Below are 14,803 nucleotides of genomic sequence, written 5' to 3'. Positions count from 1 at the left end.
GACCCTCCCCGAATTTGGGGGTCTTTGCGGGACCCCCGGGTCCTCCCTGATTTTGGGGAGAAGGGAGCTCTTTGTCTGCACTGGATTACTGGGAGGGGGAACTGGGAAGGGGCGGTGCCAGCCAGAGAAGGGCGTGTCCTCAGCCAACCACGCCCCCTTTGGACCAAAGGGGCGGGGCCTGGATGGGGGAGGGGGTTCCATGGGCTCCCCATCGCTCGGGGCACCCTCGGGCGGGATGGAGGGGGGGGTCATAGGGGAGCATCCAGGGGCTCCCCCATCCCCCCCATCATGGGGGGATCCCCCCTTAAAATCACCGCTGTGGCTCCTCTGGATGGGGGGGGGGCTGGGCTGAGACCCGCCGGACGCTCATCGCAGCCCCCCGTTATGGGGAGGGGCGGGCTCTGGGCGAGGGGGATGGAAAGGCGTGCGGCCCCTTTAAATTTACCCAGGAGCCCTTAAAGGAGCCCCAGGGGCCCCACGGCAGCGTCCCCACCCCGGTCGGCCCCCGCCCGCCGCCGCCGCCGCCGCCGCCGCCGGGCCCCGCCATGGAGCCCCCGGGCCCCCGCCCCGGCCCCGGCCCAGGTGAGCACCGAGACGGCGGGGGGGGAGCGGGGGGTGCGGTGGGACCCCCACCCCCTTGGCACACAATGGGAGCGGCGCTGGCTCTTCAAGAAGCCCCCCGACCCCCGGGGGGGTCCCCAGCCCTTTGCCATCCCCTGTCATCGGCCCCGGGCTCTCTAACGGGTTCTGTCCCTTTAAGATGACCTGGTTCTATTTAGGGTGCTCCGTCCCTTGAAATTATCCCAGTGCCTTGAAAATGTCCCCAGGAATTCAGGATGTCCCTGTCCATCCCTCACGGCCCCATCCAGTTTGGGACCTCCCTGTCCCTTTAAGGTGTCCCCATCCCCTTCAAGGATCCCTGTCCCTTGGAGATACCCACAGGAATTCGGGATGTCCCTGTCCCTTGAGGATGTGCCCCTCCCTTCCCCAGCCCCCTCCTCATTTAAGGACCCTGCCTCTTTAAGAACCCCCCACCCCTTTTACGTTCTCCTGTCCCCCCCCCCCCCCATTTCACTGCTCTGTCCCTTTAAGACCCCCCCAGCCTTGCCCCTAATCCTTGGTATCCCCCCCACCCCTCAAATCCCCCCTGAGCCTCCCCCATGCCTGGACCTCCCTCCCCGGCCTTCCCTGCAGCCCCTTCCCCGCGGGGGCTGTGCCAGAGCCCGGAGCCACAGAAACCCCGGGAGAAACCCCGGGAGAAACCTCAGGAACACCGGGAGAAGCTCCGGGAACAGCCCCAGAAACACCGGGAGAAACCCCAGGAGCAGCACTGGGAGCAGCCCCTGAAGAAGCCCCGGGAGGAGACGCTCCAGAAACCCTGGGAGCAGCCCTGGGGGAAGCCCAAGGACCACCCTCAGAAGCCCCGGGAAAAGCCCCAGAAACCCCAGGAAAAGCCCCAGGAGCACCCCCAAAAACCCCAGGAAAAGCCCCAGGAGCAGCCCCAGGACCGACCCTGGGAGCAGCCCCAAAAGCCCCAGAAAAAGCTCCAGGAGCCCCAGGACCAGCCCTGCGAGCAGCTCCAGGAGCACCCTCAGAAGCCCCGGGAGCAGCCCCGGGAGCAGCCCCAGGAAAAGCCCCAAAAGCCCTGGGAAAAGCCCCAGGAGCAGCACTGGGAGCAGCCCCGGGAGCACCTCCAGAAGCACCTCCAGAAGCCCCAGGAGAAGCCCCAAAAGCCCCAGGAGCAGCCCCAGAAGCCCCAGGAAAAGCCCTGGGAGCAGCAGCAGGAGCAGCCCCGGGAGTGGCGGGCGTCGCGGCCGGGCCGGAGCCGCGTTCCGGGCCGGGACCATCGCCGTTATTACCACGAGCGCTGGCGCTCCGAGTACCTGATGGAGTTCAACGCGGCGCGGCACGGCATGCGCTGCCTGGTGTGCGGCAGCGCCCTGGCCACGCTCAAGCTCAGCACCATCAAGCGCCACATCCGCCAGAAACACCCCTACTCCGGGGCCTGGGGGCCGCGCGAGAAGCAGCTGGTGCTGCGCTCCTGGGACGCCCGCCTGGGACAGCCCCCCCGGCCCCAGGGAGCCCCCGGGGCTGACACCCACGGGACAGGTACGGGCGGGGCTGGGCAAGGTGGGGCAGAGAGGTTTAAGGGGGGTGCTGTCACTTTAAATGGAGCCACGCCCCTTTAGGAGCTGCTCTGTCACTTTAAATATGGCCACGCCCCTTTAGGAGCAGCTCTGTCCCTTTAAATGCGGCCACGCCCCTTTAGGATCAGCTCTGTCCCTTTAAGTGTGGCCACGCCCCATTTAACTTCAGGCCACGCCCTCTTTCAGTACAGTGCTACATTGACCACGCCATCTTTAGCTGTAGCCCCACCCCTTTCTGTGCAAGCCACGCCCCTTTCAGCGAGTGGCACTTCCCCTTTAAATGCCACACCCGTATCTGGCCGCACCCCTTGACCAAGACCCGCCCCTTTAAGCTGTCACTACCCCTTTAAGAGCGGCCACACCCAGACCACACCCAGCCCCTCAGCCCCGCCCCCTCTGCGGCTCCTCCCATGGCCGCAGCGCCAGCCGCAGGTCCCCAAAGATCACCAATGTCCCCAAAGCGTCACCAGTGTCCCCAAAGTGTCACCAGTGTCCCCAAAGATCACCAGTGTCCCCAAAGCGTCACCAGTGACCCTTGGCCTGTCCCTAAAGTGTCCCCAGCCCCTCTGTCCCTGACACCCCTTGCTGACCGCGCTGTCCCCTCCCACAGGGCCCCGTCCCCTGTCCCCGAGGGCCACCAAGGTGTCCCCAGTATCCCTCGTCCTGTCCCCATATTGTCCCCAAGGTCCCCAAAGTGTCCCCATCACTCCTGTCCCCCCTTGCTGACCGCGCTGTCCCCTCGCGCAGGGCCCCGTCCCCCGTCCCCCAGGGCCACCAAGGTGTCCCCAGGGGGGGTGGTGGCCCTTGGGGACTCTCTGCGGGGGTGGCTGCGGGCGGAGCTGCTGCTGGACCTGGAGGCCGGGGGGCACCGGCTGCGCTGCCTGCGCTGCTCCCGGCCCCTGCCCTCGCTGCACCTCGGGGACATCCGGAGGCACGCGCTGGCCGCGCACCCCGACAGCCTGCGGGGACAGCGGGGACAGCGCGGGGACAGCGACGGTGAGAGGGGACAATGGGGATGGGGGGGACAGGACAGGGACAGGGCCACACACCCCGACAGCCTGCGGGGACAGTGCGGGGACAGCGACGGTGAGAGGGGACACCGGGCATGGGGGGGACATGGTGGGGACAGGGCCACGCACCCCGACAGCCTGCGGGGACAGCGGGGACAGCCTGCGGGGACAGCGACGGTGAGAGGGGACACCGGGGACACAGAGGGGACACCGACGGTGAGAGGGGACAGCGGGGACAGGACAGGGGGGACACGAGAGGGACACCAACGGTGAGAGGGGACACCGGGGACACCACGGGGACACCAACAGTGAGAGGGGACAGTGGGGACAGGACAGGGACAGGGCCACGCACCCCGACAGCCTGCGGGGACAGCGGGGACAGCGCGGGGACAGCGACGGTGAGAGGGGACAGTGGGGACACAGAGGGGACAGCCACGGTGAGTGGGGACAAAGTGCCACCCCTGGGGACAGTGGGACACCGTGGCCAAAGTGCCACCCATGGGGACAGCACCAGTGACAGGGGACAGGGAGGGTGTGGGGTGCTGGCGGTAACGGGGACATCAGGGGTATGGGGACAAAGGTGGGACACTGGGGTGGGTGGCACCTGGGGACACCGGGGACACTGGGGTGGGTGGCACCTGGGGACAATGGGGACAATGGGGACCTGGGGGGTGCTGGAGCCTTTGGGGACACAGATGTTGGGGACACTGTGGCGCGTCCCTGACCGGTGGCAGGGCAGGGGGAAAGGGAGGGGACAGGAGGGGACAGGAGGTGACAGCGCTGTCCCCCCCAGCCCTGCCAGCCCCCGGCCCCGCCGAGGAGGAGGAAGAGGAAGATGAGGAGGAGGAGGAAGAGGCCGCAGGGGGGGTGGGGGGCACAGGGGCCCCCCCTGCCTGATGGGGACACTGCGGGGGGGGGTGGGGACAGTGGGGACACCGGTGACCCCCCCAGTGTCCCCACAACAGAGCCACACCTGTACCCCCCCCCAGTGTCACCCTCGGTGGTGTCACTGTCACCCCCCCCCCGGTGTCACTTTATTTATGTGTCTGTGTCCCCCCCCCCCCACCTTGTACACGACACCCCAATAAACGCCCCCAGAAACCCCCGGGGTCTTGGGGACATTCGGGGACATCTGGGGGGGTCATTTTGGGGGGCATCTGAAGGGACACAGGGACAACGTTGGGGGGGACATTTTTGGGGACATCCCGGGGACATTTTTGGGGACATCCCGGGGACATTTTGGGGGGTTCTGGGGACATTTTGGGGGGGTCCTGGGCTTCATTTTTGGGGTGTCACCAGCACAGAGCGCCCCAGCCTTGTTGTGATGTTTTATTGTGGCCACAGCCCCGCGGGTGGATGTTTTTTGGGGGGGGGGGGGTCTCCCCCATTTCCCACCCCCCCAGCAGCGAGGGGGGGTCGGGGGCGCGGTCTGGGGGGGCTGTGGGCGGGCTGAGCCCCCCCTCCCCCATTTACAGCAGTTACAGACATTTCACCTCAATTAACCTTAAAAAAATAAAACTGGGGGGGGGGAACGAGCTTGGGGGGGGCCCCCCCGGGGGGGCGATTTTGGGGGTTCACTTCCCCCCCCCCCATTTCAACTGGGGGGAGGTGGGGGGGGCACAGACGGACGTCACTGTGAGATTGGGGGAGGGGAACAGAGTTTAGGGGGGGGTGGGTGGAGTTTTGGGGGGGGGGGGGGCAGACAAGCTTGGAGTGGGGGGGGGGCAGCGCTGGGTACCCCCAAACTCCCCCTCCCCCACCCCGGGGTTTATTCCGGCTTCTTCTTGGCCAGGCCCGGGAGCTTCGCCTGGACCCTACAGAGAGAGGGCAGAGATCAGCTGGGGGGGCCACGACGGTTTGGGGGGGTCCCCAGGATGTTTGGGGGGGTCCCCAGGATTTCTGGAGGGTCCCCAGGATTTTTTGGGGCTCTTCAGGATTTTTTGGGGGGTTCCCCAGGATTTTTTGGAGGGGCTGTCCAGGATTTTTTGGAGGGGCTGTCCAGGATTTTTTGGGGTGTCCCCAGGATTTTGGGGGGGGGTCCCATGAGCACCTACTTGGCCATGAGTTCCTTGGTCTGGTGGCGGACGAGGGCCATGTAGTGATTGATCTGCACCTGGATTGGGGGGAAAAAATGGGGATTTCAGGGGTGTCCCCCCATTTCTGGGGGTGTCCCCCCATTTCTGGGGGTGTCCCCTTTAATTTGGGGGGGATCCCCTTTAATTGGGGGGGTTCCCAGTCCGGGCTCACCTCGTATTTCTCGTACAGGGGCGGGAAGGTGAAGGCCAAGATGTCGGCTGGGGAAAAAGGGGGGGTAGGGGGGGTTATTTGGGGGGAACCCCCCCTCCGTGGCAATTTTGGGGTCACCACCCCCAAAACCAAACCCCTGTGGGGAGAACGGGGGGGGGGGGGGTCTCACCGAGGATGAGGAGGGTGATGCCGTTGAACACGGCTCCCACGTAGGTCATCAGCCACATGGTCAGGGCGAGCTGGGGGGGCACACGAGAGGTTTTGGGGGGTCCCGGGGGGGGTTTTGGGGGGCCGGGGAGGGGGAGGAAGGGCAGGAGGGGGAGGAAGGCTGCGCACCTCCAGGGAATCCACCAGGTCCTCCACCAGGAAGAGGTGGAGCAGCAGGCGCAGGGCCCGGTTCAGCCGCTGGGCCAGCGCGGCCGCGTGCGCCTGGAGGCTCTCGGGGGACAGCGCCACGTCCAGGTCCAGGTAAGCTCTGGGGAGGGGCACCCCAACAGCTGCACCCCAACAGCTGCACCTGCGCCCCAACATCTGCATCTGCACCCCAACAGCTGCATCTGCGCCCCAACAGCTGCGCCCCAACAGCTGCGCCCCAACAGCTGCACCTGCACCCCAACAGCTGCACCCCAACAGCTGCGCCCCAACAGCTGCACCTGCACCCCAACAGCTGCACCCCAACAGCTGCGCCCCAACAGCTGCACCTGCACCCCAACAGCTGCACCCCAACAGCTGCACCTGCGCCCCAACATCCCTGCCCTGAACCCCAACAGCTGCATCTGCACCCCAACAGCTGCACCCCAACAGCTGCACCTGCACCCCAACAGCTGCACCCCAACAGCTGCGCCCCAACAGCTGCACCTGCACCCCAACAGCTGCACCCCAACAGCTGCACCTGCGCCCCAACATCCCTGCCCTGAACCCCAACAGCTGCATCTGCACCCCAACAGCTGCACCCCAACAGCTGCGCCCCAACAGCTGCGCCCCAACAGCTGCATCTGCACCCCAACAGCTGCGCCCCAACAGCTGCACCTGCACCCCAACAGCTGCACCTGCGCCCCAACATCCGTGCCCTGAACCCCAACATCTGCATCTGCACCCCAACAGCTGCACCCCAACAGCTGCACCTGCGCCCCAACAGCTGCACCCCAACAGCTGCACCTGCACCCCAACAGCTGCACCTGCGCCCCAACATCCGTGCCCTGAACCCCAACATCTGCATCTGCACCCCAAAATCTGCATCTGCACCCCAACAGCTGCACCCCAACAGCTGCACCCCAACAGCTGCACCCCAACAGCTGCACCTGCGCCCCAACAGCTGCGCCCCAACAGCTGCGCCCCAACAGCTGCACCTGCACCCCAACAGCTGCACCTGCGCCCCAACATCCGTGCCCTGAACCCCAACATCTGCATCTGCACCCCAAAATCTGCATCTGCGTCCCAACATCCCCGCCCTGATCCCCAAAATCTGCATCTGCACCCCAAAGTTTGTGTCTAAAGTGAAAATTCATCTCTATCCCACCAAGTCCTGGAAGGTCTTGGGGGACAGGGTCAGGTCCGGGTCAGAGATTGGGGTGGGGACACCCCAAAATCACCATCCACACCCCAAAATTCTCCTTCACACCCCCAAAATCCCTGTTCACACCCCAAAATCCCTCCTGACACTCCCAAAATCCTCCTCCACACTCCTCTGAACCCCAAAATCCCTCCTCACATCCCCTTGGACCCCAAAATCCCCACCCACACCCCCAAAATCCTCCTCACACCCCCAAATTCCCCACCCACACCCCCAAACCCCCCTGAACCCCCACGGTGACACCGCTGTCCCCAAACCGGGGCTGGGGGTGTTCCCAAGCTCCCAGACCCCCCAAACCCACCCGGGGGGACCCCAAATCCCCCAAACTCGCCCTAGGGGACCCCAAACCCCCAAACCCACCCTGGGGATCCCAAACCCGCCCTGGGGATCCCCAAACCCCCCCAGACCCACCCTGGAGGACCCAAACCCCCAAACCCACCCTGGGGATCCCCAAACCCCCCAGACCCACCCTGGGGACCCCAAACCCCCAAACCCACCCTGGGGATCCCCAAACCCCCCAGACCCACCCTGGGGACCCCAAACCCCCAAACCCACCCTGGGGATCCCAAACCCGCCCTGAGGACCCCAAACCCCCCAGACCCGCCCTGGAGGACCCAAACCCACCCTGGGGATCCCCACAGCCCCCAGACCCACCCTGGGGATCCCCAAACCCACCCGGGGGGACCCCAAACCCCCCCAGACCCGCCCTGGGGACCCCAAATCCCCCAAACCCACCCTGGGGACCCCAAACCCACCCGGGGGGACCCCAAATCCCCCAAACCTGCCCTGGGGGACCCCAAATCCCCCAAACCCCCCCTGGGGGACCCCAAACCCACCCTGGGGGACCCCAAACCCGCCCTGGGGACCCCAAAGCCCCCCAGACCCACCTGAAGGGGTGCCCCTCGTCGGATTTCTGCAGCGCCTGCACCACGGCCCTGTAGACCCTGAGGCTGATGGTGACCGAGAGCAGGGCCAGCGCCACGTGCGCCACCACGGTGACAGCGCTGAGCGTGGCCAGCGACAGCAGCAGCACCAGGCTGGCGCCGAAGGCCACCGCGCTCTTCTTCACATCCCGCCAGAAGAGCAGGTCCTGAATGGCTGGGGACACACAGGGGGACAGGGGGGTCACAGGGGGGACAGACGGGGGACAGACAGGGGACAGACAGGGGGACATGGAGGGGACAGACAGGGGGACACACAGGGGGACAGGGGGGTCACAGGGGGGACAGACGGGGGGACAGACAGGGGGACATGGAGGGGACAGACAGGGGGACACACAGGGGGACATGGAGGGGGACACACAGGGACAGAGGGGTCACGGGGGGACAGACGGGGGACAGACAGGGGGACAGACAGGGGGACATGGAGGGGACAGACGGGGGACACACAGGGGGACAGGGGGGGTCACAGGGGGGACAGACAGGGGACAGACAGGGGGACACATAGGGACAGACAGGGGACAGACAGGGGGACACACAGGGACAGAGGGGTTACAGGGGGACAAGGAGGGGACAGACAGGGGGACATGGAGGGGACAGACAGGGGGACACACAGGGGGACAGGGGGACATGGAGGGGACAGACAGGGGACAGACAGGGGGACAGCAGGGTCACACAGGGACAGAGGGGTCACAGGGGGACAGACAGGGGGACAGCAGGGTCACACAGGGGATGTGGAGGGGACACACAGGGGAGATACAGGGGGTGACAAGGACAGGTCACAAGAGGGGACACAGGGGGGTCACGGGTGGTCCCTGCGCTGTCCCCACCCCCATTTACCCCGGTGCCGCGTTCCCTCTTCCCCCTGAACGCGCTCATTACCCTCGCTCGTTAAAACAGCCCCTTCATTACACACAGCCCTTAATTAATTACAGCCCCCCATTAAAACCAGGCGTTAATTAACCCCTCCCCATGTGCCGGCGGGTTTGGCCCCAAATCCCCGGAGGTTACCCCAAACCCCCGGATTTTACCCCAAACCCCCGGATTTTACCCCAAATCCCCGGATTTTACCCCAAATCCCCGGAGGTTACCCCAAACCCCCGGATTTTACCCCAAACCCCCGGAGGTTACCCCAAATCCCCGGAGGTTACCCCAAATTCCCGGATTTTACCCCAAACCCCCGGATTTTACCCCAAACCCCCGGATTTTACCCCAAACCCCCGGATTTTACCCCAAACCAAGGCACCCCTGAGCCTCCCCTCCCCGCAGCCCTCAGGGCTGGGCCCTCCCCATTTCTCCTCTTTTTTACCCCAATTTGGGCTCCATCCACAGCCCCCTCCCCCCCTGCTGCTTTCGGCGCCGTTTTGGGGTGCACAGGGCCATTTTGGGGTACATAATGCCCTTTTTGGGGTGCACAAAGCCCTTTTGGGGTGCACAGGGCCCTTTTGGGGTGCACAGGGCCCTTTTGGGGTGCACAGGGCCCTTTTTGGGGTGCACAGGGCCCTTTTGGGGTGCACAGGGCCCTTTTTGGGGTGCATAAGGCCCTTTTTGGGGTGCACAGGGCCCTTTTGGGGTGCACAGGGCCCTTTTGGGGTGCACAAGGCCCTTTCTGGGGTGCACAGGGCCCTTTTGGGGTGCACGGGGCCCTTTTGGGGCTTTACCTGCCAGGCGGGGCAGGGGCCCGGCCGGGGGGGGGCCGGGGGGGCTCCCCCAGGTCCCGCAGGGTCTGGTGCTCCTGCTCCCAGTCCCGGGAGCCCGGCGGGACGGGGACAGCGGGGACGGCCTTGGGGACACCCTCGGGGACAGCCCCGGGGACATCCCGGGGCACAGCGGGGGCGGCCTCGCCCGGCGCCTCCTCGATGACGGTGTCGTCGGAGTCACCGGAGCTGTCGGCGTCCGTGGGGACAGCGGGGACAGCGGCGATGCCACCGCTGCTGGGGACGCCATTCCCAGGGGCGGTGACGTCACTCCCGATGCCGGCGACACCGCTGCCGATGCCACCGAGGCCACTCCCGATGCCACTGCCAGCACCAGCGACGCCATTCCCAGTGCTGGGGACACCGGTGACAGCGGTGACGCCATTCCCAATGCCGGGGACACCGGTGACACCGGCGACGCCATTCCCAATGCCGGGGACACCAGTGACACCAGCGACGCCATTCCCAGTGCCGGGGACACCGGTGACACCGGCGATGCCATTCCCAGTGCCGGGGACACCGGTGACACCGGCGACGCCATTCCCAATGCCGGGGACACCGGTGACAGCGGTGACACCATTCCCAATGCCGGGGACACCGGTGACAGCGGCGATGCCATTCCCAATGCCGGGGACACCGGTGACAGCAGCGACGCCATTCCCAATGCCGGGGACACCGGTGACAGCGGTGACACCATTCCCAGTGCCGGGGACACCGGTGACAGCGGTGACACCATTCCCAATGCCGGGGACACCGGTGACAGCGGTGACACCGCTCCCAGCGCCAGCGACACCGTCCCCAATGGCAGCGACACCGGTAATGCCACTGCCAGTGCTGGTGACACCTTTCCCCATTGTGGTGACAGCGGTGACATCATTCCCCATGGCAGTAACACCGGTGACACCATTCCCAATACCGGTGACACTGGTGACGCCACTCCCAGCACCGGTGACACCAACGATGCCATTCCCAATGCCGCTAACGCCATTCCCAGCGCTGGTGACACCATTCCCAATGCTGGTGACACCGGTGACACCGTTCCCCATTGTGGTGACACCAATGACGCCATTCCCAATGCTGCTAACGCCATTCCCAGCGCTGGTGACACCATTCCCAGCGCTGGTGCCACCGGTGACACCATTCCCCATTGTGGTGACACCAATGACACCATTCCCAATGCTGGTGACGCCGGTGCCACCACTCCCCATTGAGGTGACGCCGGTGCCACCGTTCCCCATTGTGGTGCCACCATTCCCCACGGCAGTGACCCCAGTGACGCCGTTCCCAGTGCCGGTGCCCCCGGTGCCAGCGTTCCCCAGGCCGTTAATGCCGTTCCCGCCGTCGCCGCCGTCCCCGCTGTCGCCGGTGTCCCCGCGGCCCTGCGGCTCCACCAGGTGCCAGGAGAGCAGCTCGCTGGTGAAGCTGTGCATCTCCCGCACGCACCGCGACACCTCCTCCAGCGCCGCCGCCGAGCCGGGCGGGGGCCGGCCCAGCGCCGCCCGCCCGGGGCCGCCGCCGGTGCCGCCGCGGGGCTGGGGCGGGAAGTGGCACTCGCGGCCCTCGGGGATCTGCGCCAGGGCGGGCCCGAACTCGCGGTCGAAGGCGGCGCGGTCCGGGACCACCTCGAACGGCGACTCCGGGGACTCGGGGGGGCTCTGCGGGGTCCCCCCCAGCGGGGGCGGGCCCCGGTCCCGCCCGCCCGGCGCCGCTGGGGAGGGGGGGACACGGTCAGGGGGTCCCCCGGCCCCGTTCTGAGGGTGCCCCTGTTCTGTGCCCCCCGTTTGGTGGCCTGGGGCACCCCCAGCGGGGTTTTGGGGTCCCCTCCCCGTTCTGAGGGTGCCCCTGTTCTGTGGTCCCCCCGTTTGGTGGCCTGGGGCACCCCCAGCGGGGTTTGGGGTCCCCCCCGTTCTGAGGGTCCCCCCCGTTTGATGGCCTTGGGCACCCCCAGCGGGGTTTGGGGTCCCCCCCTCAATCCCAGCCATGGTGGCGGTTTTGGGGTCCCCTCCCCCCATTGTGTCTCCTCCCCCACAGAGAATTTTGGGGTCAGCCATGCGGGGGGGGGGGGAGGGGGGGCAGTTTTGGGGTCCCCAGGCAGGATTTTGGGGTTCCCCCGATCTCAGCCATGCGTGGGGGCGGTTTTGGGGTCCCCCAGAGAATTTTGGGGGTCCCCCCATGCAAGGGGGGGGGGGGACAAGCGGCGGCACAGAGGCTCCCCCCACCCCCTCCCCAAATACACCCCAAAATCCAGGGAGGAGAGACCCCAGTTTGGGGCTAAAAACGCCCATTTTGGAACCAAACCCAAACCAAATTTGGGGCTAAAAAAGCCCATTTTGGAACCAAACCCAAACCAAATCTGGGGCTAAAAAAGCCCATTTTGGAACCAAACCCAACCCAAATTTGGGGCTAAAAAAGCCCATTTTGGAACCAAACCCAAACCCCATTTTGGGGTAAAACCCCTCGGTTTGGGTTCAGAATGATGTGGGGGGCGACACCCCAAACCTGCAGCTCTGGGTGCTGAAAATTGGGGGTGTCCCTCCATCTATTTTTGGGGTGAAATCCCCCGGTTTTGGGTCTGGAGCGAGGCCGGGGGTTCCTTCAGCCCCCTCCTCATTTTGGGGGGATTTTGGGGTCCCTCCCCCTCAGTTTCAGCCCCCCCAGTGGCGGGTGGGACTCGGCGCAGGCGGGGCAGGAATTTTGAGGCCAAACCACAAAAAACGACGAATTTCACCTTCAGCAGCAGCGGGGGGGGGGGGGTCGTGCAAAGCTTTGGGGAGGGGGGGGGGGGGGGAGCAGCAGCCTTGGGGTGCAGGGGGCAAAGCTGGGGGGGGCTCACCCCGAAAAAGGGAGAAGAAACCGAGTTAAAGAGCAGGAAAAGAGAGCAAAAGAAAAATGTCCATTTTTGGCAAGTTTAACCCTTTGTTGCCCCATTTCGGGTGGGGGGGGGGGGCTCAGCAGCGTTTGTGCCCCCCCCCCCAAATCCAGGGGTTATTTTGGGGGGGAAATCCCCCCTTTGATGTGACATCAAGAGCCCAAACCGACCCTGGGGAGCCCCAAAACAGCTCTGGGGGTCCCCAAAGTGGCTCTGGGGACCACCCCCACACACACACAAAATCCGGGGGGGGCTTTTTTAGGGACATTTTTCTTCCTGGGGGTGCAGGAAAAGAGGAGGAAGAGATGGGGAGAACTTGCCTGGTGAAGCCGCAAAGAGAGAAACGGGCTGGGAGGAGGAAGAGGAGGAGGAAGAGGAAGAAGAATTGGGGGGATCTGCAAGAGAACACAGAGGGTGAGAGCTCGGCACCCCCCAAAAAACGCCCCAAACCCCCCCCAAAAATCCCCCCAGGAGGCGGGGCCGGCGCGGCGAAAGCTTCGGCGCAAAAAAACCACCAGGAAAATTCCAGGCTGGACCCAATTTTGGGGATTTTCACCTCGTTTTTCCCCAGCCTTTGGGGCAGGGAGCGGCGCAGGGACGGGTCCCGGGGGGGTCACCCCGAAATTCCCCACCCGCTGCACCCCCGAGGGGGAGATTTGGGGTGAAACCGCGGAGTTTTGGGGTTTGGTGGTGCCCGGGATTGGAAATTGGGGTGAAATGCTGGGAATTGCCGAGTCAGGATGCTCTGGAGCGATGGGTGGAATGAAGGGGGTACCGGGGCAGGGGGAAACTCCCCCTCCCCAAAATTCCAGGCGAGGACGGACGGAGCAGCAGGTCCCCAACGACCCCAAAGCCCCCCAAAAAATCATCAAAATTCCCTTTCCTGGGCGTTTTTCCCCCGTTTTCCTGAGAGATGTGGGGGTGGAGGTGTCACTGCCCATCAAAACCAAGCTCTCAAAATCTTCTCCACCAACCAAATCTCCACTTCAAAGCCTCTTTGTCCTCTAAAGTCCCCCTATAAAAACTTATTTCCCCTTTAGAACCCCCTAAAAGTATCATTCCCCAAAACGGGCTCCTCCAAAGGCCTTTTCTCCTCTGTTTTACCCCAAAACTTCTTTAACCTCCCATTTTTATTCCCCAAGCCTCTCAACCTCACACCCACCCCCAAAAGGCCTCATCACCCTCCAATCCCCCCCTCAAGTCCCTGTTTCCAAAATCTGCTCCTCCAAGGCCTTTTCTCCCTCATTTTCCCCTCGCGTTCTCCCCCTCCCATTTCTAACTCCCTCTAAAAGACTTTTCCCCTCACACCAAGCCCCCAAACGCCGCTTTTCCCCAAAATCTCCCTCCAAAGGCCTCCTGCTCCCAACAACCGCCCCCTTAAAGGCTTTCCCTCGCTATTTCTGCCCCTCCCAACCGGTTTTTACCTCACACCCAACGCCCAGAGGCTCCTTCCCCTCACGCCCCCGCCGAGGCCTCACCTCCCTCACCCCCCTCAGGCCCCGCCCGGCCCTTACCGGAGCACGACATGGAACCGCCGACCAGGCCCCGCGGGGAGGAGGCGGAGGACGAGGTCACGGAGGTGGAAGAGGAGCTGGAGGAGACGAGCGAGGACTGCGCGGCGGGATCGGCCATGGCGGCGGCGGCGGAGCGCGGAGCGAGCCCGTCCGTGCGGGGCGGCGGCCGCGCCCCGACTGCGGGGGGGGCGGTGCTGGCGGGGGCGTGGCCGGCGCCCGCAAACCAATCAGCGCCCCGCACCTGCTGCAGGTGGGAGGAGCCGTCGTGGCTGGACCAATCAGAACCTCGCAATGGCCGCGCACCGCCCTCCCGCCGCAGCTCGGCGCTGATGCGCATGCGCATAACGAAGAGGTTCTCCGCAGTTGCCATGGCAGCAGCGGGAGAAGGAGAAGCTGCGCCTGCGCGCGGCTGGAGTGGCGCGATGCACGACGGGAGTTGTAGTTTCGCACAACGGGAAGAGGTTCTGAGGGGTTCGTGTGTGGGAGAAGCGTTTTGGGGGCTCTGCACCCCCTCACTCCCGTCTCAGGGTCTCCTATAGGGCGGATCCCCTCGTGGAATGTCCTCCTAAAAGCGGTGAGCGGCTCTAGGACGCTTCTTAGAGGGCGGGGGGAGAGGCCTGCACCCTCCTAAAGGGGCCTAAAGGCCCCAGTTCCTTCCCCTGTGTGGGGGGAGCGGCCGCAGAGCGCCCGGAGGGGCTGGGGGAGACCTCCGGGGGGGCGGCGGCCATAGAGAGCCCCTGGCGGCCCCGGGAGCGCCGCCACGGCCGGCAAGGGGCGCCTCCTGTCGGACAGGAGGACCGCCCGCCGC

At 65.3% G+C, this 14,803-nt stretch overlaps 2 protein-coding genes across 3 annotated transcripts; one reads left to right on the top strand and one right to left on the bottom strand.

Moving 5' to 3' along the window:
* Window positions 1-220: 220 nt before the first annotated feature.
* LOC118701053 (zinc finger translocation-associated protein-like) lies at window positions 221-4,261 on the top strand. Its single transcript, XM_054518277.1, has 4 exons — window positions 221-582; window positions 1,195-2,109; window positions 2,895-3,143; window positions 3,951-4,261. The coding sequence occupies exons 1-4, from the start codon at window positions 546-548 to the stop codon at window positions 4,052-4,054; spliced, it is 1,305 nt and encodes a 434-aa protein (XP_054374252.1). The 5' UTR covers window positions 221-545; the 3' UTR covers window positions 4,055-4,261.
* Window positions 4,262-4,471: 210 nt separating this feature from the next.
* LOC118701058 (reticulon-3-like) lies at window positions 4,472-14,173 on the bottom strand. Of its 2 annotated transcripts, XM_036405639.2 has the most exons (9): window positions 13,996-14,173; window positions 12,802-12,876; window positions 9,577-11,320; window positions 7,865-8,075; window positions 5,741-5,879; window positions 5,574-5,643; window positions 5,405-5,451; window positions 5,212-5,270; window positions 4,472-4,971 (listed from the first exon to the last, which is right to left on the bottom strand). In XM_036405639.2, exons 1-9 carry the CDS (start codon window positions 14,111-14,113, stop codon window positions 4,819-4,821), a joined length of 2,616 nt encoding a protein of 871 aa, XP_036261532.1. In that variant the 5' UTR covers window positions 14,114-14,173; the 3' UTR covers window positions 4,472-4,818. The 2 variants fall into 2 exon arrangements, with proteins under 2 accessions (XP_036261532.1, XP_036261546.1); XM_036405653.2 differs by lacking the exons at window positions 9,577-11,320; window positions 12,802-12,876 and having other exon boundaries at window positions 4,757-4,971.
* Window positions 14,174-14,803: the final 630 nt, after the last annotated feature.

Source organism: Molothrus ater, unplaced genomic scaffold (assembly GCF_012460135.2).
Source record: "Molothrus ater isolate BHLD 08-10-18 breed brown headed cowbird unplaced genomic scaffold, BPBGC_Mater_1.1 matUn_MA122, whole genome shotgun sequence".
Classification (NCBI taxonomy): Eukaryota; Metazoa; Chordata; class Aves; order Passeriformes; family Icteridae; genus Molothrus; species Molothrus ater.
The sequence above is the reverse complement of the archived record's forward strand: the minus strand, read 5'-3'. Positions and strand labels throughout refer to the sequence as shown.